At 45.4% G+C, this 24,840-nt stretch overlaps 1 protein-coding gene and 1 pseudogene across 1 annotated transcript; both read right to left on the bottom strand.

Moving 5' to 3' along the window:
- Positions 1 to 2,661: 2,661 nt before the first annotated feature.
- On the bottom strand, positions 2,662 to 6,462 carry Foxi2 (forkhead box I2). Its single transcript, NM_001419549.1, has 2 exons — positions 5,865 to 6,462; positions 2,662 to 5,226 (listed from the first exon to the last, which is right to left on the bottom strand). Exons 1-2 carry the CDS (start codon positions 6,364 to 6,366, stop codon positions 4,793 to 4,795), a joined length of 936 nt encoding a protein of 311 aa, NP_001406478.1. The 5' UTR covers positions 6,367 to 6,462; the 3' UTR covers positions 2,662 to 4,792.
- Positions 6,463 to 15,285: 8,823 nt separating this feature from the next.
- Positions 15,286 to 24,840, bottom strand: part of LOC134484826 (keratin-associated protein 5-1-like) — a 50,501-nt pseudogene continuing 40,946 nt past the window's right edge.

The raw sequence follows: 24,840 nt of genomic DNA, 5'->3' as shown, positions 1-24,840 counted from the left end.
TTGAGGCAGGGATACAAGTCTCAGTGTGTGAAGGTCTAATTTAGTCTAGCATTTGTTTGTTGTCTTTAGAGAAAGGGTAAAGCTTTCAGTCGACTGTGTTCAGCAGGACAATGAGAGCAGCTTCCTGCAAGGTAGAGGGCTTGCCCTGAATGATGCTGCTTAGCATGCTGGGACTTAAGGGGTTCTCAGTGTTTCAGCTCAGGGATGCAGAGAAGCCCCAGTGGAGTTTTACCCAGAAGCCCTAGAAAGCTCAGATCCAGTCCCCACATGACAGGTCTCCCAACAAAAGGACAGGTCTTCAGTTAAATTTAGCATATGCTGCTGTGGGGAGGGGAACAAAGCAGACTTACCCCAGCCAGGGTACATGTGCCCATACCTAAACCTGAGGTTAGGGAGATGGAGCAGAGCGTGGAACGCAGGTAGGTACAGTTAGTCGGTGCAATATGCCAAAATGGCATTTGGGCTTGTGTATTTAAAGTAGTCGCTTTGGAGCCCAAAATCCTCCAGCCAGCCTGTGACTGCTCTTCATCTTTGTCCTAACAGTGGGGAGGAGGCTCTTGCAGGGCAGCAACCAGCACATACCAGTTTCTGCTAGACCGGCAAAGATAGATTCTCAGTTGGTCCTCCAAAAAGATTTACTGGCCGAATTACATTTTATAAGCTCTGTGGTACTCAACTTCTGCTTGGCCCAGTCCTAAATGCAAGCATGACCTTCTCAGAGTATTATTTGAAGGCATCATGGGTAGATGGTGTAATGAGTGAACTATCCCTTGAAGATTCTGGCCTGGACAGTTTTCTACAGTGTGTGTGTGTGTGTGTGTGTGTGTGTGTGTGTGTGTGTGTGTGTGTGTGTACAGGTGCATGGTTTGATGGTTTGTATACCAGGAGTCCTTTGTAACCCTCAGTGGGTGAGTCTCTGCCCATCACCTAGTTCTTTAACTTGAGTTACCTACTTGAGGGAAATCTCCAGATTCTGTTTTACTGAGAAGTTCTGCTAATCTCTGTGTTGCTGGGTCCATGCATGACAGATGACACCAACTACAGGGCACATGCTTAAAGGAATGAAAGATTAGCCTGGCAGTGGAGGTGCTCACCTTTAATCCCAGAACTTGGGAAGCAGAGGTAGGCAGATCTCTGTGAGTTTGAGATCAGCCTGGCCAGCCTGGTCTACACAGTGGGTTCCAGGACAACCAGGACTACCCAGGATAATAAACTTCTCTCAAAAAAAGAAAGAAAGAAAGAAAAAAAGAAAAGAAAAGAAAGATGTTTGGAAGAACTGGGCAAGGTAACTGTAATCCCAGTGTTCAGGCAGCCTGGACTGTCTCTCTCTCTCTCTCTCTCTCTCTCTCTCTCTCTCTCTCTCTCTCTCTCCACACACACACACACACACACACACACACACACACACACACACACGAGTAATGAAGAATATTTTGGAAAATAGTAGTGTCAAACCCCTTCAAAAATGATTGAAAGGAAGGAAGGAAAGAAGGAAGGAAGGAAAGAAGGAAGGAAGGAAAGAAGGAAGGAAGGAAGGAAGACCCATGACAGAAGCTATGGTTATCACAGACACACTCCGTGTGTATTTGGCCTGTGAAATGAGAACTCATGTCTTGAAGTCAAGGGCTCACTTTCACTTTCTCAAACACTTTGAAGGAGCATTGGGGTTCCTTGGGAATGTCGTTTTTTACAATAGAGATTCTTCCTCCCTCAGTGACCAATCCATATCCAGGGAGATTAAGGCTCATGCTATGAGTATGCTCTTTGGCTGTTAAAACCCCAAGATTATTACGATTATTATTATTGGCAATGGTCAGAATTCTGAACAACCCAGTGTGAGGGTATTTCAAATTGGCATTTCCCTCTGAATCTGGAGTTTGTTTCTGTATTTGAAATGGTTCAGCTGCATTTAACTGTCCTCTCAGATGAGGAACTGCTTGTGCTGTGGGCTCACAGTTACCTTAATAATTTGGCCATTTCAAAGTTTCACCATTTCAAAGGCAATGAAGAGAGGGAATGGGGAAGAAACTGGGGCATAAGTACCATGATGGGGTCTTTAGCAACATGCTCTTTGCCTTACCAATGACACCCTGGTCTGTCCTTGTGCAGTGTTAGAGAGAAAGGCAAGCTCACTCAGTCTACTTCATTCTGGCTTTGCTTTCAGTAGTCTTCCCTCTAGGAAAACAGACCTTCGTGATGCCGGAGTTGTTGCACGAGCACCTGTGAATGCCTCCCCTGCAAATACTCTCCAAATGCATGACCTGTCTTCGAGAAAGGGTGGATTCTGTTTGACTCTTGACACTGCCACTTTCCAAATATCCTACATTACTGTGTGTGTGTGTGTGTGTGTGTGTGTGTGTGTGAGAGAGAGAGAGAGAGAGAGAGAGAGAGAGAGAGAGAGAGAGAGAGAGAGAATATTCCTGTGACAGGTATGATGTAGCTCAGGCTTGCCTCGAGCTCACTATGTAGCTAAGGCTGGCCTTGAAACTTGATTTTCGGTCTCTGACTCTTAAGTAAATGCTAGAATTAGATTCATTTGCAAACACACACTCTCGAATATTTTAATTATGTTTTTCTCATAGAGAGCTCATTCGTTTGATATACCACTACTTATTAGTGCTATATAGCTGACTTTAGGCAAACAAAACGTTGAAGAAAGACTTTTTCCTTTCTCGATTTTAATAGAACATTCAGTGTCAGAAATGAAACATAAACACAAGCTCCCATGATGCAGCTGTCACACAGCCATGACACCCGTATGGCATCCACTTTTGTGGAAGCCCTGACTCAAGTTGCACTGTATTTCTTCTTGTGGTATCTAGTTATTTTTTCTTTTCAATTTTCTTACAAAGATAGAGTGTAAAGTGGGCTGCCCCTTTTTAGTGTGTTATTCTATTAAAATCGGTCTCAAACCTTTTATTTATATTTTAAATAATTTATATTTTCCTGAATTTTAAAAATCGAATTACATTTGGAGAGAGCGTATGGGTTGGCTGTAAGCTTGGTTAAGCAACACTATGGCCACCACCTAGTACACAGGTCACCTCCTCATGGCAGCCACTGAGGTACCACAGCACACCAGGTAGGAAGAGCATCCAGAAACCAGGAGCCAGAGCTCCCCATGCTCTCTCCATTCAGGACACTGCAGGTTCAGAGGACCACGGCTCTCCCAGCAGGCAGATTTGGGATAAGCCAAGGCAAACCTGCCATGTTGGTGCAAGTTGGCTGGTCTCACTAAAGGGCAACACTGATCTGGCTTAAGGGTTGGTTAGTTCTCTTCTCTCTTCCAGGGAATGTACTCCTGCTATCTGTCCTAGAGTGGTGTGTGTATGAACCCCTGTCTCCAGTGGCCAGGTCCTCAGGGAATTCCAGATGACACAAAGATTCATAACAGCTAGCTGGGACCTTAAGGAGCTCCAGAAAGCACAGAGATTCAAGTGACTTTGGTTCCCTGCCAGTCACTCTCTGCCAGAGCATGACAAATGCAGAGGCAGATGCTCACAGCCAACCACTGAACTGAGAATGGGGTCACCAATGGAGGCATTAGAGAAAGGATTGAAGGAGCTGGAGGGGTTTGCAACCCCATAAGAACAACAATACCAACCACCAGAACTCCCAGGGACTAAACCACCATCCAAAGACTGACCCATGGCTCCAGCAGTATATACAGCAGAGGATGGCCTTGTTGGGCATCAGTGGGAGTTTGATGCCCCAGTGTAGGGGAATGTCAGGGCAGGCAGGTGGAAAGAGGTGGATGGGTGGGGGAACACCCTCATAGAAGCTGGGGGATGGGGGATGGAATAGGGAGTTTATGGATGGGAAACTGGAAAAAGGGATAACATTCGAAATGTAAATTTAAAAAAATCCAATAAGAAATAAAAGAAGTTGGCAAAAATAAAAAATAAAAAATAAACAGACCTGGAAAGGCTGGAGAGTTAAATTCAAAAGGAAGTTCTCAGGATTCTGCTTGCCTGGGGCAGCCACCGCAAGGGAGGAGGCAGGAATAGAGAGAAACCCAAAACAGGTGTGGTCACCCACCTGCCTCAGGTGAGCCTTAGTGAACTGTGAGCTGAGAGGGTGAGAGAGGCAGGGGGTGGGGGTGGGGGTGGGGGTGGGAGTAGCGGTCAGGTAAGGCAAACCCAAAGCTGTCCAGGGATTCCTAGGTGCCAGCCCCTCTGTGGTCTGGGGACAGTGAGGTTCTGTAAGAGGGGCACCGGTAATGGCCATAGTGACAGGGTCGGGGAGCTAGTGTCCCCAGGTACCTCTCTGTGCTGAAACAGCTCTTCCCAACCTCCCAAATTTGGAAAGTTCCTCTTTCTAGGCAGCCTAAGCACAAGAGTGGCGGACTCCCCTCAATATGCAATCTCATGAGGGTGGAAAGCAGCCAGCTGTCCTCATCTCAGGGTTGCTGCACCCCTATCTCATTCCCTAGCTGCCCTGAAACAGGCGGGCCCGAGACGGAAGTTGCTCTTGCAGCTCAACTTCCTCCCATCCTCTCACCGGCTGCAAGACATCTCTCTGGAGACTGGAGACCTCCAGACTTCTTTAGGAACCTATCGCCCCTTTAAGAAGGCTCTCTGGGGGCACTCTGTTGGAGAGTCCTAGAAACAGCCTAAGAAGAGGGTAAATTCCCCCTGCTTGATGGGTACACAGCTAGCTGCACCTGCTTCAGTCAGTCCACACAGGAGCTCCACCATTTCCTATGCAGCAGCCGTGGGGCTCCCAGGAGGGATTGATTCAGGACCTGAGCTCAATGTTGGAACAGAGCACCTGGCTAGTCTCTAGCCTTCCTTCAAACTTCAGTCCCATCCCGGCTGTAAATGAGGTGCCCCACCCTAAAGCCAGTAGCCCCTGTCTGATGGCCTGGACCAAAGCCAGGGGAGGTGTTAGGAATCTGAGGCCTGCGGGAAGATTCAGTTGGTGGCCTCCGCAAAGAAAAGTCTTGGGGCAGACCATCAGGGAGGGTGCTAAAGCCGCCAGCCAGGGCTCCCAGGGCCGTGGAGAAGCTGGAGAGGCAAGCGGCAGCTTCAGGTGCAGTCGGGGATGGTGAGGTCTGCAGGTCCTGGGAAACCAAGCCACTGGGCTCCAGTGCAGCTCTCTCTGGCCTGCTGGCTCCAGGCACAGCGGCCTCGCTAGTCTCCCCTCTCCTTCTCCTCTTCCTTCTGAAGTTCCCATTGTCGAACATCTTCTCACAGTTTGGGTCCAGCGTCCAATAATTGCCTTTTCCTGCAGAGGAAGGCAGTTCAGACAGCACTGTATTGACTCCACTGGGGCCCGCAAAGGGTCCAGAGCCCTCCTCCTCCCAAGCCTTGAGGGTTCACTTTGTGTCCGGAATGGGTCTCCACAATCAGACTGCAAGAATTTGGGTGTACCAGAAAGACCTAACCATGGACCCTTGAGGAAATATCCAAGCTCATCAAGTTGGAGGCTGGAGAGGCTGCCCACGAGAATCTGTACTCTCTGGGCTCAACCAGTGGAGACCAGCTAACCACATCTGGCCTCTGGGTAGGATCCAAAGCTTTCCAGAGGCACGCCACTCCTTAACCTGCCCAGATTTTAAAAGGTAGGCTCTATTTCATTTTAAGGGCCCAGAGACCTTAAACTCCCAAGACCACTCATTCGGTTGGCTAGCTTTCAAGTTGGTCTCAAGCAGATGAGCAGAGAGCCCTGAGGAATAGGACTGGAAACTAAGACCTGAGAACTCTGCAGCCATTTAGGACACTGTCCTTGCCTAAAACGTCTCTCCTTCCCATATCACCCCACCGGAACGTCAGTGAGTTCCCACCAGGATCACTCCCTCCCCAGCCAACCCATCAGATGCCTGGGTCCAGGATCCTGGACCGGATGCATGTGGTGCTGTTTACCTGGGTCGTTCTCATCTCTGGGCACCTTCTTGAAGCAATCATTGAGTGACAGGTTGTGGCGAATGGAATTCTGCCAGCCCGCCTTGCTGCGCTTGTAGAAGGGGAAGTTGCCTGCCACATACTGGTAGATCTGGCTGAGCGTCAACCTGCGCAGCGGCGCGCTTTGAATGGCCATGGCGATGAGCGCTGAGTAGGAGTAGGGTGGCCTTACCAGCCTCAACAGCTCCTGCTGTCCGGATAGACTCAGCCATGCGAGATCGGCGCCCGCCAGACCGCCTGAAGGGCTGAGGAGCGAACCTGAGACCGCAAGGGCCGCTGCAGCATAGGTTGGAGCCGGTCCTGGTCCAGGTGTGTAGGGCGCCGGGCTGAGCGCGGTCGAGTTCACCCACAGGCGCCGGCCAGAGCCCAGATCCGCGCGGCCATAGCTCGGGGGATGCGCGATGGCCCGGGTCAGGCCATGAGGGACCGAACAGGAACCCAGACCATCACAGAACCCAGCCATGTCCAGCTCTCCTCCGGCCTGTGCCGGTGCCGGTGCAGGTGCAGGTGCAGGTGCAGTTGGCTCTGTGCTGAAGCTCATGGGCACTCCATTCACTCAGCAAGACTTCCCTCACACTCCGGACTTGGGTCCTTTAAATGCCATTGGGGTGGAGGGAGCACTAGGTGAGAGTATCCAAGGTGGCAGCCTCCTCCCTTGTCATCTTAGAGGAGTGAAGTCCTTGTCTCCGCCCTCGGGTCAGTTTTCAGCCCCGCCCTGGGACACCCAAACAAACAGTCCTGGAACTCTCCCAGAGTCCCTCTGGTTTCTGAGTTCTTCCTGGCGAGCAGTTTTCCTGAGGATGAGAGCTCAGAGTTTTCTCAGATCCCAGCTGCTAAGGCCAGGCTAGGGAGGTCTGCTCTCTGCACTGCCTGTTCGCTCATCTCAGACCCAAATCGAGAGCAGTTATCGCGCACATCAGTTCCTAGTGCGGTTCTTGGGTTTGATGGACAGGGCCTCAAGAAGAGATGTAGAAAGAGAGTTGTCTGGAGTCCTGTACCATGCCAGAAGGAAGCCTGGTGCGTTACACTGGAAATCCCAGAAATCTCCTGCCCAAGGAATTCTGGTTTTCAGATGCTGGAAGAGTCTGGGCCCTTGCTTGACTTGTTTGTCCTATAGCCTGGGCACCTAGTACAAGCGGCAGTGGTGAAGGCCTTCCTGGGCATCCCCTGAAGAACTTATAAAACTGATGTCTTCCTTGCAGTTGTGTCAGCTGCTAACCCTCCCTCCCTCTGTTTTGATGCTGAAGAACAAGGCTGCAGGCTTTCCTAGTTGTCAGGTTCTGGGCTTCTCTCCTGCTCCAGGTCCTGGTTAACCAGCACACTCAGTTTCCCAGATGCCCTTATCTTAGGCACCAGGGGGGCTTAGTAACAATTAAGGCTACAGTTGTGGCACAGTGGTACAGTTCTGGCTAGGGTGTCTCAGAATCGTTTACTCAGGCCAACTGACTGGAGAGATAAAATTTCAGTCATAGAAGAAATAAAAGGGTGGGGGAGGAGTGGGTACCGACACCATCCCCCAAATTATTGTCTCCAGTGTGAAAGACCAAATTGTTGAAATTGGGCTGACCTAGGGACTCTTCCTGATTACCACAGCAACTTAATATGTTGGTTAATAAAAGGAAAGGTCCGATCTGGCCTGGCTTTTGGGTGAGGAGGTGCCTGCTGTGTGGGCCATGGTTTGGCCTAGCCTTGCAATGAAGGAAGTCTGCCCTGTAATGATAAACAGACGATGCCGTGGGGCACTATCAGTTAACCAGGCAGTTTGACAGTACAGGAGGGAGTGAGACTCCATCTATCACACATTTGGCCTCTGTACTCTGTAACCTTAGGAAGAGGTTGGTTAAGTAAAGGTAGTGGCAGGCTAGGGAGAAAAGCAGTCTGGAAATTGCTCACGTGGGCTCTCTAGCCAGATTGTGACACTACCAGCTCTCCCCAACACACACATACACACACACACACACACACACACACACACACACCCCTACACACACACACACACCTACACATACACACACACATACACACACATACACACACATACACACACCTACACACACACCTACACACACACCTACACACACACACATACACACACACATACACACATACCTACACACACCTACACACACACCTACACTCACACACATATACTCACACATACATACACACACATACACACACCACACACACACAGACACACACACATACAGAGAGAGAGAGAGACAGACAGAGAGACAGAGAGAGAGAATTAGAGAGAGAGAGAGAGACAGAGTCAGAGAGAGACAGAGGGATCCAATGATAGGAAGCTCTCTGAGCTTTCCCTCCTTCCCTGGCTTCTCAAGAGGTGTTATCTCTTGTATTTCCCTAAGCCACACCTAGTGTCACCAGTCTCTCTATTGGGCCACTTCTACAATGTGCTCAAAATTATAAAAATGTCCTCTGTGGGTTTAAAGAGCTTTAGTAACCACCTTTTGAGGGGGAGTTTCTTTCCACCAGCAAATGTGATCCTCACAGAGCTGGCAAGGGGGCGCCCACCCCCTTCTTTAACTCACTGGCTTAGGACCTTTCTCCACCCGCTGGCGTCTTGACATAGATGAGGAAGCATCTTCTAACAGCCCAAGCTTCACAAGATAGCATCAGGGCTGCAGCTCTGCCTGAGCCCCATGCTCCCCAAGACAGTTCACTGTGAGAGCCACAGCCAGACGGTGGGGTTGTGCCAATCTATCTTTAAGCATTCACCTGCCTTCTCTGGCTTCTCTGTTGTGAGGTATCTGTCAGGAACATGGCTACTTCTTAAGGAGGTTCCGATGACCCAAGCTGTTAAATGGAGAAGACATTTGCCTCACACCGCAATGTGAGAGGGAAGTTTTATTTTATCCACAGTTGGCTATAATATTGGTAAGAAGCTGCAGTCATCTAGACAATATGTCACTGGCATAAAAACAGGTAAATAAACCAATGGGGTGGAATGGAGAATTGAGCTCACCCGTGTACCTACAGCCAGCCGACTTTCCACAATGAATCTAAGAGGGTACATCAGGAAAAGACCACGTTTCCAATAAACAGTGCTAGGAAAAACTCATACCTACATGCAGAAGGAAGCTTGACTCTCATCTGTCAAAAGTTGACTTTAAAACCATCAAAGGTTAAACCGTGAGACCTGAAAGAAGGAAACTGTAGACAAAACCACAAAATACTCCAGGAAAGAGCACAGCCTTCTTAAAAAATGATCATAGGAAACAAAAGCAAAGGAAGGCAAACTGGGTTGTGTTTAACTGGAAAGCTTCTACACAGTGATGTCATGAGCTACCGAACGGAAGAGAGTGTGAGTTGTGTATCTGAAAGGGGTGTGATAAACATCTAGAATAGACATGGAGCTCTAAACTCAAGAGCAAGTAATAGTAACCTGGTCCAAAACAGAAAATAAACTCAAATGCCTAAATTCTTTCTTCAAAAGAATACAGACAACAGGTATACGAAAAGATACCCAACATTATCAGCCACCAGAGTGATGCAAATCAAAACAGCACAAGGATATATCAACAAACAGAAGGAAGAATAGTCGTCTTCAAAAAGGTAAGAGATAACCAGTGTGGTGAGGAAGTAGATAACAGGGGACCCTTGAACACTCTTGGTGAAAGTGTGCATTAATTCAACCATTGTGAAGAACAGTCTGGGGGAACCTCAAAAAAAATAAATAAAAGGAGAACTGTGTATGGTCCATTAATCTTCCCAGTATATGTCCCAAAGAAGCTGAGTCACCGCCGCAGCCACACCTACTGTGGCTTTATTCACAGTCGCCAAGAAACAAAACCAGTGCAAGTGTCCAGTCACAAATAAGATGTATGTATACACAATAAAACACTCTAAAAGCATAAAAGGAGGAACTCATGCCCTTTATAACAACATGGATGGACGGGAGGTCAAGTTAAATAAAATTAGCGGAGCATGGAAAGACAAGTACTGTATAATGTCACTCCTGTATAGGATACAGAAGTCTTGAAGCCTCAGAAATTGAGAGATAAATGGTGCTTAACAAGAGTCTGAGAGTCTACCATGGAAACTAAAGTTCAGGGAGAGATAGCAGTAAGAAGTCTTAGATGCTAGGATGAAGTAAACAAGATGATCACAGATAGAAATTGTATACTGTCCACTTCCAGGAGTAGAAGAAGGGATTTGGGATGTTTTCATCATCATCAAGGAGGAGGAGGAGGAGGAGGAGGAGGAGGAGGAGGAGGAGGAGGAGGAGGAGGAGGAGGAGGAGGAGTTAGAGAAAGAAGAGTTAGAAGAAGAAGAAGAAGAAGAAGAAGAAGAAGAAGAAGAAGAAGAAGAAGAAGAAGAAGAAGAAGAACAAGAACAAGAAGAACAAGAAGAACAAGAAGAAGAAGAACAAGAACAAGAAGAACAAGAACAAGAGAAAAAGAAGAAGAAATCATGATGAGTACTTGAGGAATTACGTGGGTGTATCTGTGTATTTAAACATGATCCCATGATTCCTTGTAGTATGTACAATTTTGGATTTGTGCATTAGTTCAAAATAAAATTAAAATTATTCCCTTGGTGGGACACACACACACACACACACACACACACACACACACACACACACACACAGTTCTGAGAATCAATTCAATAGTATTCAATGAGTTTTAAGAGTGCTTTGAGTCTTCATTTGCAATGCAAACAAATAAAGGACAGCCAATCTCCTTCCAGGTTCTCATCTTTGCAGTTTCTTTCTGTTGAGACTTTAACTCTTAAACACTGTGGGCTCTACGACCTCCAACATCAAATGAGCCTTCCTATAATTTTCCTGTAAAAATCATTACAATTTGTGCTGTATTTCTATCCCCCCTCTCTGATGTCCCAGCCTGCTGCCTGTCTTGACAGTAATAGCTTTCTGAGCTTTCAACAGACTGGACCCCAAAATGACTTTCAGTGAATAGAGTACAGTCATTTTTGGAAAAATGTTTTAACACCCGAATCATCTTTAAGGAACCCTGATGAGAATTTTTTGAAGAGAAAAATACATCTAAGAGAGAACTTACAGGGCTGAGATCATGCCCTGCTGAGTATCAGGACAGGACAACAGCCCTGGGCCCTTTTCCAATCTCTGACCCTTGTGAAGTGACCCACTACCTATCTTGTGGACAGTACCTACCTACCTTCCAGACATCCACCACCAAACACAAACCCATCTGCAGCTGCACCCACACCTGCAGTTGTAATCACACCTGCAGCTGTACCCACACCTGTTACTGCACCCATACCTGCAGATGTACCCACACCTGCAGATGTACCCACACCTGCAGATGTACCCACACCTGCAGCTGTACCCACACCTGTTACTGCACCCACATCTGCAGCTGCACCCACACCTGCAGATGTACCCACACCTGCAGCTGCACCCACACCTGTTGCTGCCATTGTACCTCTCCTTTCACCAGCAGAGCCTCTTCTGTGGGCAACAATGATATGCATTACAGAGACACTGAGGTGTGGCTCTGTGTTCCTACTTAGGTTCCTCAGCCATTAGGGGTTCAGTTGGAGGCATGCTCCTGGGGAAGGAGTGTCTTATTTTGTCTTTGTTTCTTGTCCATGAGGTGAAGAGTTTCTTCCTTTCTCCACTCCTACCACCATTATGTATGACATTATGCCTAAGCTTGTGGAACCAAAAAAAATGGGTTGAAGCCCCCGAAACTGTGAACCGAGATAAGCCTTTCTTTTTATAAGTTGTTCTCTTGAGTATTGAGAATACAAAAGTAATATGTTCAGTTAAACACTTGAATGTTCATACATGTTAAACTCTAGTCCAAATATGCTATCTATTATCTATCTATCTATCTATCTATCTATCTATCTATCTATCTATCATCTATCTATCATCTATCTTTTATCTATCACTAGGGACTGAACTCAGGACCTTTCATGTGCTAGGCAGGCATTCTATGCATCTGGTCTTACCATATACATCCTAGATATAAAACTGAAGAATGATTTTGCCTCTGATATATTTTTCTCTCAATAACCTTTTACTAGGGATTTACTATGATTTAAGTATAGCCCATTAACTAATTTCAAGACTTTGTTTTGCTTTTTGTGTATTTTAACTTTTATTCTAAAAAATCCCAAACATAAAATTAAAACTTAAAAGCACTGCCAGTGATCTTTGTTTTTATTCTGTAGTAATCAGCACCCATCAAAACACAAAACCTTTATGATTTCAGATCAGAATTCAGTGTGTACATGATTTTGGACACACTGTTCCAGATTTTGACCTGTGCCTTAAGTTCTAGAACAGTACCTGCCTCCCACTCCCAGCATTTTATATAAATTTATACAAATTCTGGGGTAAATTCTGTATGTTGAGCGTGCAGAGAGGCCCACATTTGAGCCTATCCAGTGCTTCTTCTCCTTGTAATACACTACATATTACTGAGTTTCCTGCATCTCACAAATGCTGATGAAGCTGGCCTGAGAGGTAGCAGAAAAGCTGTTAATGTTTGTCACATAGAAAAGCACAGACTGCCGCTAAGAGGCTGGGAACCTACTGTGAAGAGTCTCCTTCCACAAAGGCCACAGCCACAGCCACGGCCACAGCACACTTCATAAAGCCTAAGGGGTGGGTGTGTTGACCTGCTTTGGGATTGGTCAATATGTATAAACTTTTCTTAAATTAAGAAAAGCTGTTGTTTGATTTTTTTGTAATTAAATTTTACTAATTTACATTGGCAAGGGCATGAAGCCTTGCATTTCATATTTCAGTGGTGGTGAGAAAACAGTGTTTTGGGGGAAATTAGAATGATGTAGGTGCAATTAAAAAGTCATGGTCAGAGGAGGGGCGTAAAGCGGTGAGGCTGAGGCTGGACCACTGTCCCTGACATGGACTTCCATTGTGGAATTGAAGGAATGATGGCAGCTGTGCCCCAAGATGGTGTGTGGACCCTTACAATTCCAGTCCACAGGAGATTTTTCCTATATGAACTGCTCCTGGTTTTGTATTTGAGCAGCAGTCTCTGTCTGAAACAGACACCCCACTGGGAGTTACAATGTGGAAATTTTAATTCTGTCATTTCTTCAACATCCATTAACTGACAATTCCCTATTTAAAAAAAAATCAGCAAAGCAAAAATGCCAATTATCTGCACAGTTTGTCATCATCTGGAGTCTCTCGACTCATCTGAACCACGGCTCCTACATGATCTTCACACGACTCTTTTCCTTATCGATTAGTTTTATTATAATTTCTTTAGAGGCAGAATCTTTTTCAGCAGCCAAAGCTGACTTCACACTTATATGTAGCCCAGGCTGGTTTTGAATTTGGCAGTCCTCCTGCATCTACTTCTGGGGACTGGGATGACAGCATGGAATCACCTGGCATTTATTTTCCAAGCCTCTGACAACCACAACGATGATGGCAATGACGACGGTGATGATGGTGACAGTGATGATTTGGATGGGGTCTCATTATATAGGGTTGGCTGGCCTGAACTTGCTCTGTAGAAGAGACTGGACCAGAATTAACAGAGATTCAAATGCATCAGCTTCCCAAGGAGTGGGATTAAAGGTTTGGATCACCGGCTCAGGCAATTGACCAATTCTTAAGAGCGAAGCACTCACAAAGGTCACTTAAGTCATTGTTAATTCCACATTATTGGTTCCACCTCTCTCTCTTCATTACCACTATTAATTTTATATGTTTAATGTTTCAATACATTAAGTGATTCAATTAATAACCAAATGATTGTTATATCATTCAAAAGTAGTCCTGTGTGTCCTTTCATAGGGCTCTGCCAGCTGTGAATATAACCTCAGGTTTTGGCACAAGTGTCCCAACCTTGTATATGCTCCCTTCCCTAACCCAGACTGCCTGACCAGCCAGGTCCTCCTGGCTCTTTTTCCACTGAGGCATTAATACAAAACCAAAATGTAGAGGTGGGGAGAGGGTTTGTTTCCCTTGGAAGAAGTAACAAGTGTTTCTAGACTTTTCCACAGGCAGAACTGGGAAATTCATCTAAAAAAAAAAAAACCCTCTGAAGTTAACATACTTTTGATTTAAATCAAATGCTTAGAGTTTTTTTTAATCAACGTTTACTCTACACTTGAAGCTAGATATATTGGTTGCTAATAAGGTCACCATAATTCCTGCTTGTTTTATTAGATAAGCAGACTAGTGTTAGCATTAACAGAATACTAAATGAGGCTTAGGAATCTTCTGTAGCCACACACACACACACACACACACACACACACACACACAAGTGCACCCTAATAGCCATGCATTCCTGAAACCACACCCAGAACCTGTAGCTTCTTTTATGGCCGGGTGTGACTTTTATTTCTCCATGTGACTCACTACCCCCAAGGCTCAGAGTTAGGCTCACCTTTCTTCGTTCCATTTATGCTCAAAGCCTTGAATTTGCTGAGAAGTTAGAATATATGGCAATAAGTAAGTATGATGGAATTACTTACATGTTTGGGGCTATGACAAGCCTAGGAATCAGCAGGTGACACAGGCAGGTGACAAGGGTATTTTTAGGTAGCAAGCTGTCCTCAAGTCTGAGTAGATTGGAAACGGGGTATAGCGGGCAAAAAAGCCAGTTCACTCAAGTATAATCTGGGTTGTGTTCACTACTGCCAATGTGATCTGGGATGAGTTAACTTGGACTCTCAGTTTCTTCCGCTTTAGATTGGACAAAGGAGTTGTCTCCTAGTCCTCAGCCTCAAAGCCAGGATTAATGAAACACTTTGTATGAATTTGATCCCTGGAGCTGGACAGGGGGCCAGTGTTACAGTGCAGCTAAGCACGAGCTTTCGAAAGTTACATTGTACGTTCTTTGATCAGAACAGCAAATGAGAAACCAAGGCCTAGTACTGGAAAGAGAGAAGCTGCCTTCCTTACCCTCCAGATTAAGGGGGAGACCTCTTTCCTCCAGGGAACCTCCTGCCTGTGATTATGTGATTGTGGCGCCATCTAGTGGTAAATAATAGTCTGCTTGGATATGGGAAGTGATGACTGGCGAAACTTCATGCCTTCCTTATTAAAGGCATATGCAGAACTCATAAACATCCATAAAAATATCTTTGAATCAAATTTATCTTAAAGATATAACCTTTCTTCTCTGGACTCAGCTAATAAAAAGTAAAAAAAAATCCCCACAGAAGTTTGTTTCTTTTTCTTTTTTTTTTTTGTTCTTTTTTTTCGGAGCTGGGGACCGAACCCAGGGCCTTGCGCTTCCTAGGCAAGCGCTCTACCACTGAGCTAAATCCCCAACACCAAGAAGTTTGTTTCTTACAAAGTATTCTTTGGTATTATTTCTTAAAATTTGAATCTTGATTTTCGTGATATGTGCGTTGATATTTTTAACACAGTGTAGCATAGCAGTTAATCATAGGGCTCGGTGCTGGCCAGTTCACAGCAGCACTGATGGGACAGGGGATCCCATTCACCCTTCTTAGCACTCAAGGACACAAGGCTGGCAGCCACGGCATCCTCATTCTGCTCTCCGCCCTTGCTGCTGATTCTACTTGAAGTTACATTGAGGTTCCCAGAGACATTCATGAAGGTACAAGCTGTGACCAGAGAGCAGGGGACACCTTGAAGTTCTGGCAACACACACACACACACACACACACACACACACACACACACACACACACACACACACCTTTCATAAAGCCCAGGTTGGCCTTAAATTCAAGATCTTCTTGATGGAATCACAGCTGTATGTCACCATCCCCAGACAGTAAGGGTTTTCTGTAGCACTGGGAGTGAAACCCCAGACCTTTCGCACACAGGGCAAGTGCTCTGTCAGTGAGCTACACTCTAGCCCTCCAACCTTCTCGAGCTTCAGTTTTCTGTTGATACAATTGACCTCACCTCGAGTCACAGCCATCAGAAGCATAAAGATGTTCTGGGAATCTCTGAAACCTATTCTGAGTTTTGAAAGGGTATAAGAGGTTTTCTTCTGTGAGAGCCACTTCTTTGAGAAGTGTAAGTATTATTCAATGTAGTTTTTGCAAAAGTGAAACATTTTAAGGGATTGTTTTCTGTGTGTCTCTGTGTGCGCCATGGGCACGGGCAGGAGCTTGAGGAAGCCGGAGGCATCAGACTTCCTGGAGCTGCAGGGCCAGGTGGTTATCAGCTGCTGCATGAGGGGCTGAGAACCAAACCTCAGTCTTCTGCATGAGAAAGATGTGCTCCTAAACACCGAGCCAGCTCCATCACCCAGACTAAAAACAAATTCGACTTTGCTCTTCTCACCAGACGTCTGCTGAAAACTCAACCTTTGTCTGTTCGTATTTTTTCTCCACAGACATTGGCGTGGTCATTCATGTGGCTCAGAGCTGGGCACCTCTTAAAACAGGTTGCAAGCATTGTGCGAGGGGTTGTCCAAGTTCTCACTGCTATATTTGCCCTGGTAGGGTCTTTCTGTGTATTTTTATTCTGCTGGCATAAAAACCTTCAGAAGAAGCTGGGGTCCATAAAGGCTTTTGGCTGTGGAGGTCTCATACCAGGCAGGAGAGCAGTGAGAGAATTCTTGTTTTGGAGGCTGCTCTAGTCAGGAATGGCAACTGGGCTCCAATTCAAGACAGAGGAGGGGGTGGGGGAGCAGGAGACTCTGCAGCAGCTCCTGTAGTGTTGACAGGTGAGAGTGGATGTCTTCTAGCAGGTGTGGAAGCCTTCTCTGCCTGGGGAAACAGGACCAGCAAGCTTCAAGGGTCCTGGCCTTGCTGACTCTAGCAGAGGCGTGTAGCCTTAGCAATGCCTAATACCATTGTCATTCTTTGTCCTTCAGTTCTTTCTATAATTTCATAAGTTAATGTCTGTCAAACTCCCCTGCTTGTGACCCTAAATCATCACGAAGGACAGGAGAGCACAATACACAATTCCACATATGCTTGGAACATTTGAACACCTGTCATGGTGGTTGCTTCCAGTGAGGTTTCCCAAGTCACTCCTTTAACTGGAGGACACAGGACTCAGTGAATCTCTAAACTAGGAACTCATCCCCAACTTCAGCTTGTTCCATTGGTCACTGGTGAGTGGTCAACTCACAAGTCCCATGCCTGTGAACTCTAGAGGTAATTTCCAGGAGAAAGGAGGTCTCTTCTCTGCTTCCCGTCTCTTGACAGATTCCTTTACTCCTGATTACATATAGCTCGGGGACCTTTTCTTTCTTCAAGGCATGGCCCTGCTATGGTCCAACAAGTTACAGTGCATCCATGTGTGCCCTGGGCTTAACTCATTCTTGGTATAGCTTCACGGCCACACCGAGCAGTTCAGAAACATGCTACACCAAGCAGTTCTCACAGACTGCCACGCAGAAACATGCCAATTCAACACCAACACAATAGACTAAATACCTTGGATCACACCGGCTTCGATGGTAAGGCCTGTGGGACAGACAGCTGTCTGGAAGCCAGCAAGGCTGTGAAGATGTGAGGCAAGTGTCTAAGAGTGCTGTGGGGCAGAACAGAGGGCAAGGTACCCACCCTATTGATTCAAGACAGAGCCTAGATGCTATGGGCTGGAGCCTGGGACTGAAGTGATGGGTCAGGGGGGAAGAGCTATGGCTGCTCTTTGGGGGACACTGATTGTTTTTGTCTGTCTGTTTGCTTGCTTTCCAGCTCCCACATGGCAGCTTGTAACTATCTGTGATTCCAGTTACTTTCTCACCTCTGCAAATGGCACACAGATGGATATGCAAGCAAAACGTCTATATACACACAATAAAATAAGAATAACAGTAAAAGACACAAAAGTCTTGGGCTTGTTTGGAGAGCACTTGCAATTCATGGGCCAGAAAGATGGCTTAGTGGGCAGAGGCCTCATCGCTTGAGTTTGATCCCCAGATCCCATGGTAGAAGGAAATGATTTACTCTCAAAAAGATCCTCTGATTTCCAGATGCTTGCCATGGTATGCTCCCCTCCATTAATATGATTAGTAGTATATTATACTAATATAATAGTGTTATATAATAATAGTAATTATTTTAATAAAAAATAAATAAATATAAAAATGGGCACTATGTGGGAAACTCAGGAGGGTTTTTTCAATGAGCCTTTCCCACCAACCCCTTGAGGCCTGGGCATTTAGTCTGGACTCTGAGTTGAGTGGTTAACCACCTTGTTTTGCTGTCTAACCAGAGGGAAGGTCTGTAGGAGAACCCCATTGGGTCATGTGAGTGTGTATACCCTCCTATCAGGGGGGTGCTATGTAGTATAACTTATAATACCCAGATATCAACTCTTGAGTAGTGACTGAACCGATTCAGTCTTTCTGTGACTTGAGAAAGAACCTGTCCGGTTTTTCTGCAGACATATCAGGGATGTGGGAGAAATGGATATCTCACCTCAGGGAACCACAGGACAGCACCTCCCGTGCACTTAACAGCCCAGATGGAGACTTGGGGGGGAGTCCTCAACGAATCTGTCTATGATGACAGACCCCTCTGCAAAGCCAAGACATCTTAACTGATAGTCCCCAAGCCCTGGGCACACTTTAACTGCTCCCATCCAGAAACCAAACTCTCACTTGGCTGGTGGTCCCTGCCTGCCATCAAGACTCTTCTTTTAAACAATTCATCACTCCAGAGCCAAAAAAAAAAAAAAGGAATCAAGTCTCAAGAATCAAAGCAAGATAGTTTTACATTTCTTCTAAGAACTTTCCTGGGGTCCAGAAACCCCTGGGCTTTATTTCCCAGGCAGTCTTCTGAGACCAAAGGTGATCTAATTTCTAATTACAAAGGGCTTTTGAGCAGCTCAGAACTAGCAACCCAAATGGCTTTGAACCCTGGCTGCTTTACCTTCCAACGGGGAGAGCATAGTTCCTTCAGTTCAACCCCCAGCTTCCGAAAGACCATCCAGAACAGTAACAGTCAGAGAGAAGGTCACTGGCTTAACCTCTGCGTACAGCGAGGTGGATATGCCTTACCGGGCTCTTTACAAAACCACAGCTTTCTGGGGAAAGTCAACAGCCGTGTCCCGCTTCCCATACACTGATGGATTAAATAGCTGTCACAACCCCGACTGGATCCTTCTGGCTTTGATTTCTATCAGAGGCAGAATCGAACGGGTCACACATGGCCGGGTTTAGTGCACCATCCAGCTGTGTACTGGGCAGTACAGCAGCCCTGCAACTGAGCTGCTCCCACCCCTGGCCCATCTCTGTCACCCTCGCACTGTACTAGAAACATTAGTTTAAATTTTTTTTATTTACAGAGCTCATTCATAGATCGTTAAAAAGAAGAACGCATGGATCTCATATAATTCTTTTAAGCACAGGGTTACTTTTTATTAAACAGAATAACAGAACTTCAAGAGCATGCTTTATAATAATTTTTCTGGTGACTAAATGTGTGTGGAATTGTTTGAAGATATCGCCACCAGAGCCTCTTTTATATATTTAAAGATACAGTCAAGGATTTCAAAGATTAGTCATAGTGAGTAAAATGACTAAAAGCTCAGCTATGATACTTCTTATTTCTTTTTGTTACATTTATCTTGAGGGGTGGGACATGGGTGTTGGGACTTGTGTGTGGAGCTCAGAGGACAACTTAGAGGAGTCAGTTCTCTCCTCCAATCACGTGAGCCCCTGGGATGAAAGTCAGATATTCAGGTTTGAGGGCCACTTCTACCAGCTGAGCCATCGCACCAGCCTGGAATCTCTTGTTGTCTCCTCATGCACTGAAGCTGTAGGAGGGCAATTTAAGTGGCAGATTAAAATTAAAATTCTTAAATTTAAACTTAAATTAAAATTAAACTTAAAATTCTTAAATAGAGAAGTTGGTAGTTTTGTATGCTAAGTTTTGGTAATGTTTACCACCTTACTGTGAAACCCTTCTCCCCAGCAAGCTACCCTTCTACTTCAGTCTCTTAGTAATTTGTTTGGCTGTTTACCTGCTGAATTTAAATATGGATGCCTGCCTGTCCTTTGGAGTAGTTTTCCATTGCAGACTGATTTACATACTGATAATTTCTTTATTTTTTTTAAAAAAGAGATTGTCTTTTTTTTTCCTTAAGAATAAAACATCTCACTTCTTCATTGATGTGTTTCAGTCTCTTTCTCAGAAGGTCCCAGGAGGACTAAGAAGTGGAGGAATCCATGTTAATGTGTACATTAAGATGAGCATTTGCATCTAATTTTAGGCCCATCAACCTTGATAGGTCCTTTCTAATCACCTGTATTTGAACAGATATGTAAATACGGGAAGAAGAAGTAAAGAGCTCCTGATCGAGAAGTCAGATCATCTCAAAAATTGCCGGAGAGGCGCACAGGTTGGTGATTCCTTCGTGATGCTCTGGTCCCGGAAATCTACAACTGTAATAAAAGTGGAAGATGGAAGCCATCTTGACTGGGCAAACCCTGGGAACAGTGTGCATGTGTTAACTGTCCAGTCCGCGAAGCTGAGGACATCTCCCACACAGAAATCCCCGAACTCACTCGTTAATACTGGGGAAATCAGGGTCCCATGCTGAGCTCCTTATTCCCGTAAATAAAAGAATTCGTGAATGGACTCAAACTGAAGTTTAAAGAGTAAAAAACAAAACAGACAGACAGACAAACAGCAAACAAACAACCACAACAGGGTAGGCATGCCGCAACTCTCAGCAGCTGCCGAGGAGAGGAAAACGGAGGCGGGAAGGAAAAAAGCCATGGTGTTTGAGTTACCAGCATGGAGGAGCACCACGTGACTGCCGAGGGCCACATTTGGGGGATGAGGACTGGTCGAGCAAAGAAGCTCAAAATCCTAAAGCAAATCTTGACTCTGGTCATCATGTGAAAGAGACAGAAAAGAGAAAAGAAAATGCTGCACCTTTTCGAGTCTTCACTCAGAAGGGTGGTCAGGCAGACAGAGCCGAACCTCTGGTTGGCTCGGCTCCTAGAGGCTGGGCTGTGGGTGGGGTGGGGTCATGGGGGTTTTGGGAAGGAATAGTATAGCATCTCACTAAAGGAGTAATTATTCCACCCATTTCTTTAACATGGTATGAGGTGAACATACCTCCTTAGGGGTGCCCACTTTAGCCAGTCTGCTGACCCTGTTTACCTGGAAATTTATTTATTCTCTTTACCAGGAGTTTGTCTTTAATGAGCCTTCATTGCTGCTCAAACACTGGACTCTGGTGTTTGCCATCCTTTGGTGCTGGGGAACTGATGACTGATAAATAAACAGAGCCATTTAATGCCTCCTCTACAACTCTTTGCCGGTGAAGTAGGCCCTGTCTTTGTTTATTTAAAGACCACTACACTTTTTTTTTTTGGGTTCTTTTTTCCGGAGCTGGGGACCGAACCCAGGGCCTTGCACTTCCTAGGTAAGCGCTCTACCACTGAGCTAAATCCCCAGCCCCTAGACCACTACACTTTTAATAACATGAGTGTCTGTCATTGCTCTCACTTGTAGGTCAAAGTCAGACACGTGCTTTAGAGGGCATCCTAGGTGTGAAAGGAGAACACAGTGGGACTCAATGTCCCGCAGTCATGGACAACGTTAAAGGGGAAAAGACAGCAACTAGCCAGGTAAGCTGTATATTTTATCTTCTGGATTAAGCAGGACACTGGGTGGCTGGATGGTTTCCAACAGCATCGCATTAAATCACAGCCTCCCTGAGCTTCTGACACTGAGGCTTGGGCACCACAATTCATCTGTCTTCCCAGCTAGTAAACCACGGTGTGATCAATTCCTCTGCAAAGGATGGCCGTAAAAACTTTCAACGGTAACTGCAGAATTCTCATCTCATGAACCGTCATGAGGAGCTGCCTGATGATCAATGCTTAAGCACAGGCAAGAATTAAAATATATAGCATTAAGATGGTCACAGAGGTGGGGTCCAGGGTTGGATTGGAGGCCAGCAGACAGGCAGCAGGGATGACTGGGTTGCTGATGGCCTTGGTCAGTTTAATCACATGGTTTCCAGGAAGTGACTTTAGGCTTCACTGAGGGCTTCTTCCCCTCACTTCTGTGCATCTCGCCCAGCTGGACTTGGTTCCGTGAAAACATCACATTTACACCTGCGTCTGTCTGATGGAATTTTCTGCCAATCAGCCTTGGTCTCACCAGGCTGGAAGAATCATGGCCTCTATCCAAGGGTCAGAGTAGCGCAATCTTGAGGGTTCTCAGGAGCAGCTGTGTGTGCAGATGTATCAGTTCTTGGTTCTTAGGGAAAGCTGTTTTCTATCTGGTCTTTGCAAATAGAAGAGGGTTAGGCATGGAGTGGCAGCAAGTCTGGAAGACCCTTTAAGTTCTAGGGTGGTTGACAGACAAGAACCCTAATGAGATTTAAGACTTTGATATCGAATGGTCCCAGGGGCGGGGACACATATGCCATGCATACTCACTGGTCATCTTTGTCTTGTGAGTGAAGAGTGTATCAGGAAGGGACAGAGCAGCAGAAACTGTGTTGATCTAAGGGCATCCAGGAAGATGTCTTGTATGCTGCCTACTACAGAACTTCATCCCACATCACTGAGGGAACCTGAGCTGGGGAGGGGGGTGAGCATGCGTGTTGCCTATCTTTTCTCTCCCTTCCTTTTGCAGGCATCCGCTATCAGAGCTGCAACTTGTTGATGGGTCCTCCCGAGAGCCTGGATGCTGTGCATGCACATCTCACCTGTCACCTGGGACTCATGTTGTCTTTCCTGTCTCTCTTCTCCCCTTTTGCCTTGGATTGTTACATTTCCCCCCATGTCTCTGACTGGTCCCCTGCGGTGACACATTCTTTATACAATGATCCTATAGCTACCTTTTATTCAACTTGGAGCCCTCAGAAGCTTTGGCATTGCGTTGTATTTATTCTTTTAATTTTTAATATATACTTTTTCTGGCTGTGTGCATGCATGTGAATGTGGTAAATGTGTGTGTGGTGTACCTTTGTGTGTATGTGTTATACTTCTTTGAGTGTACATGAATGTGTGCATATATGTGTATGTGTGTGTGTGTGTGTGTGTGTGTGTGTGTGTGATGTGGCAAATGTGTATGTGTGTTAGGGGCACCTGTATACAAATGGGATCTACAGGAGGACACCAGATACTCTACTTCATGTGGCTCCGCCTTACCTTGGGGGAGGAGTGGGTGGACGGCATCTCTCACTAAATGTGGAGCTAGGCTGGGCTGGTGACCAGCAAGCCCCACCCTTCTTCTGGCTTCATCTCTACTTATCCCAGCACTGGGATGAGTAAAACAAAATAAAATATGAAATACCATGTTAATATTCTATTTGGAAAAACAATGCATGCATCTATTTGTAAACACTAGCTTAAAGATGTAAACATATACTATCTGCATATATCTGCATATTCATAAGTGCATGCATATGCATTTTTTACATTTTGCATTTTGTATAACGTTTCATTTTTAGATGCATAGTATCTCAAACATCTGTCGCTTTGCACTATGATTGGCTTGCCACCTTCTGTTTGTCTATGACGAAAATCTGATTCACTTTCTTTTGAGGCTAAAATTGAAAGTAAATAAAAAAATATTAAATTTCAACTGGAAAAATTGGCTCCTATCTTCCATAGATTAAATATATATTTTTATTTATTTTGTTTGATTTTTAATCTCTTACTTTACTTCTATAGCTTAACAAAGTATATTTCATTTAGAAATAAAACATCTGTGAAAGTTTATAACTGAGTTTCAGTGTTTCTAACTGAGCTGGATTTCCATATCCCGATTGAATTATCTTAGGTTTTTTTCCCCTGTTGCTGTGGATAAAATATTCAGATAAAAGGAACTTAATGGAGAAAGAGTTTCTTTTTCTGGCTCACTGTTCCAGGCTCATGTCCACCATAAAAGAGAAGCTATGGTGGCAGGAACTTCAGACAGCTGGTCACATGCTACCTGCAGTCTTGAAGCAGAGTGACAAATGCTTGCTCAGTTCCACTTCCCCATCTTGATAACCCAGGATCCCTTGCTCAGGGAATGGTCCTGCTCACAAGTAGGATGGCAAGATGGCTCAGTGGGGAGAGGTGCTTGTCATGCAAGCTTGGCAATGTGAGTAGAATCCCTGGAACCCTTACAAAGGTAGAAGGGGAGAAGGGACTCTCTAAAACTGTCCTCTAACATGCTGGGACACACACCATCCCAACATCACACGTACATAAACATGTTCGATTATTTGATCTGAGTTATGATAGAAATGATCTTCCCATGTCAACTAACATAATCAACCAACGTAATCCCCATCTCCCAGAGGATCCCAGCGTCTGTCAAGCTGACAGTCAACAGTAAACATCACAACTGTCTAATAGCAATCATTGTTGCATCTCAGGAAATGCCAGTAAACAAATACTTTCTGTGGAGTGACTCGAAGCTCCTCTCCCTTCCCTGAGAGCACACACAGCTCAGCTTGTGCGTACATGTGTGTGTGTGTGTGTGTGTGTGTGTGTGTGTGTGTGTGTGTACAATCTATTTCCTAGCACATTTTAGTTTGATTAGCAGGTTGGCAGGATATTTGTCATTTACTTAGCAAATTTATGACTGTAAATGATCTTCCCTTGAGTTTTGGTACTGAACACTTATTGTAATTAAACATTGTACTCGGATCAGTTTATTTTGTATCGCAATTGTTTCATTATACTTAAAACATGAATTTAGAGAATGCGATGGGTAGATTGACTGAGCACCCCATAAAAGTGCTCTTTTATCTAAAAATGCCCGCCCGCCCTCCCCATATTCACATGTAAGACGTTTGACTCTGAGGCCCATGGCATGAGGGAAGGTGGGAAGAGTAAATTAGTGGGTCGATCTCTTTGGCAAACCTCTCTCCCAACATGTTTCCATTGCAGTTCACAGCAGTAGTCATGAAGTTGCAATGAAATGGCTCAGGGTCACCACAACATTAGAAACAGTATGGGCTCTCATACAAATGGGGCAGCACTGTAGCCATACCCCCTTGGTGTCTGTAATAAGTTCAAACCATGGAGAAAATAGTTAC

This window comes from Rattus norvegicus, chromosome 1, assembly GCF_036323735.1.
Source record: "Rattus norvegicus strain BN/NHsdMcwi chromosome 1, GRCr8, whole genome shotgun sequence".
NCBI lineage: Eukaryota > Metazoa > Chordata > Mammalia > Rodentia > Muridae > Rattus > Rattus norvegicus.
This window is presented reverse-complemented; position numbering and strand designations above follow the sequence as displayed.

What these genes read in the sequence shown, in the direction of transcription:
- Foxi2 (NM_001419549.1), bottom strand. Translation starts at nt 6,366, where the DNA reads ATGGCTGGGTTCTGTGATGGTCTGGGTTCCTGTTCGGTCCCTCATGGC. An exon ending in CAGAGATGAGAACGACCCAG is followed by an intron (nt 5,227 to 5,864) that starts GTAAACAGCACC and finishes CTTCCTCTGCAG; the next exon opens with GAAAAGGCAATTATTGGACG.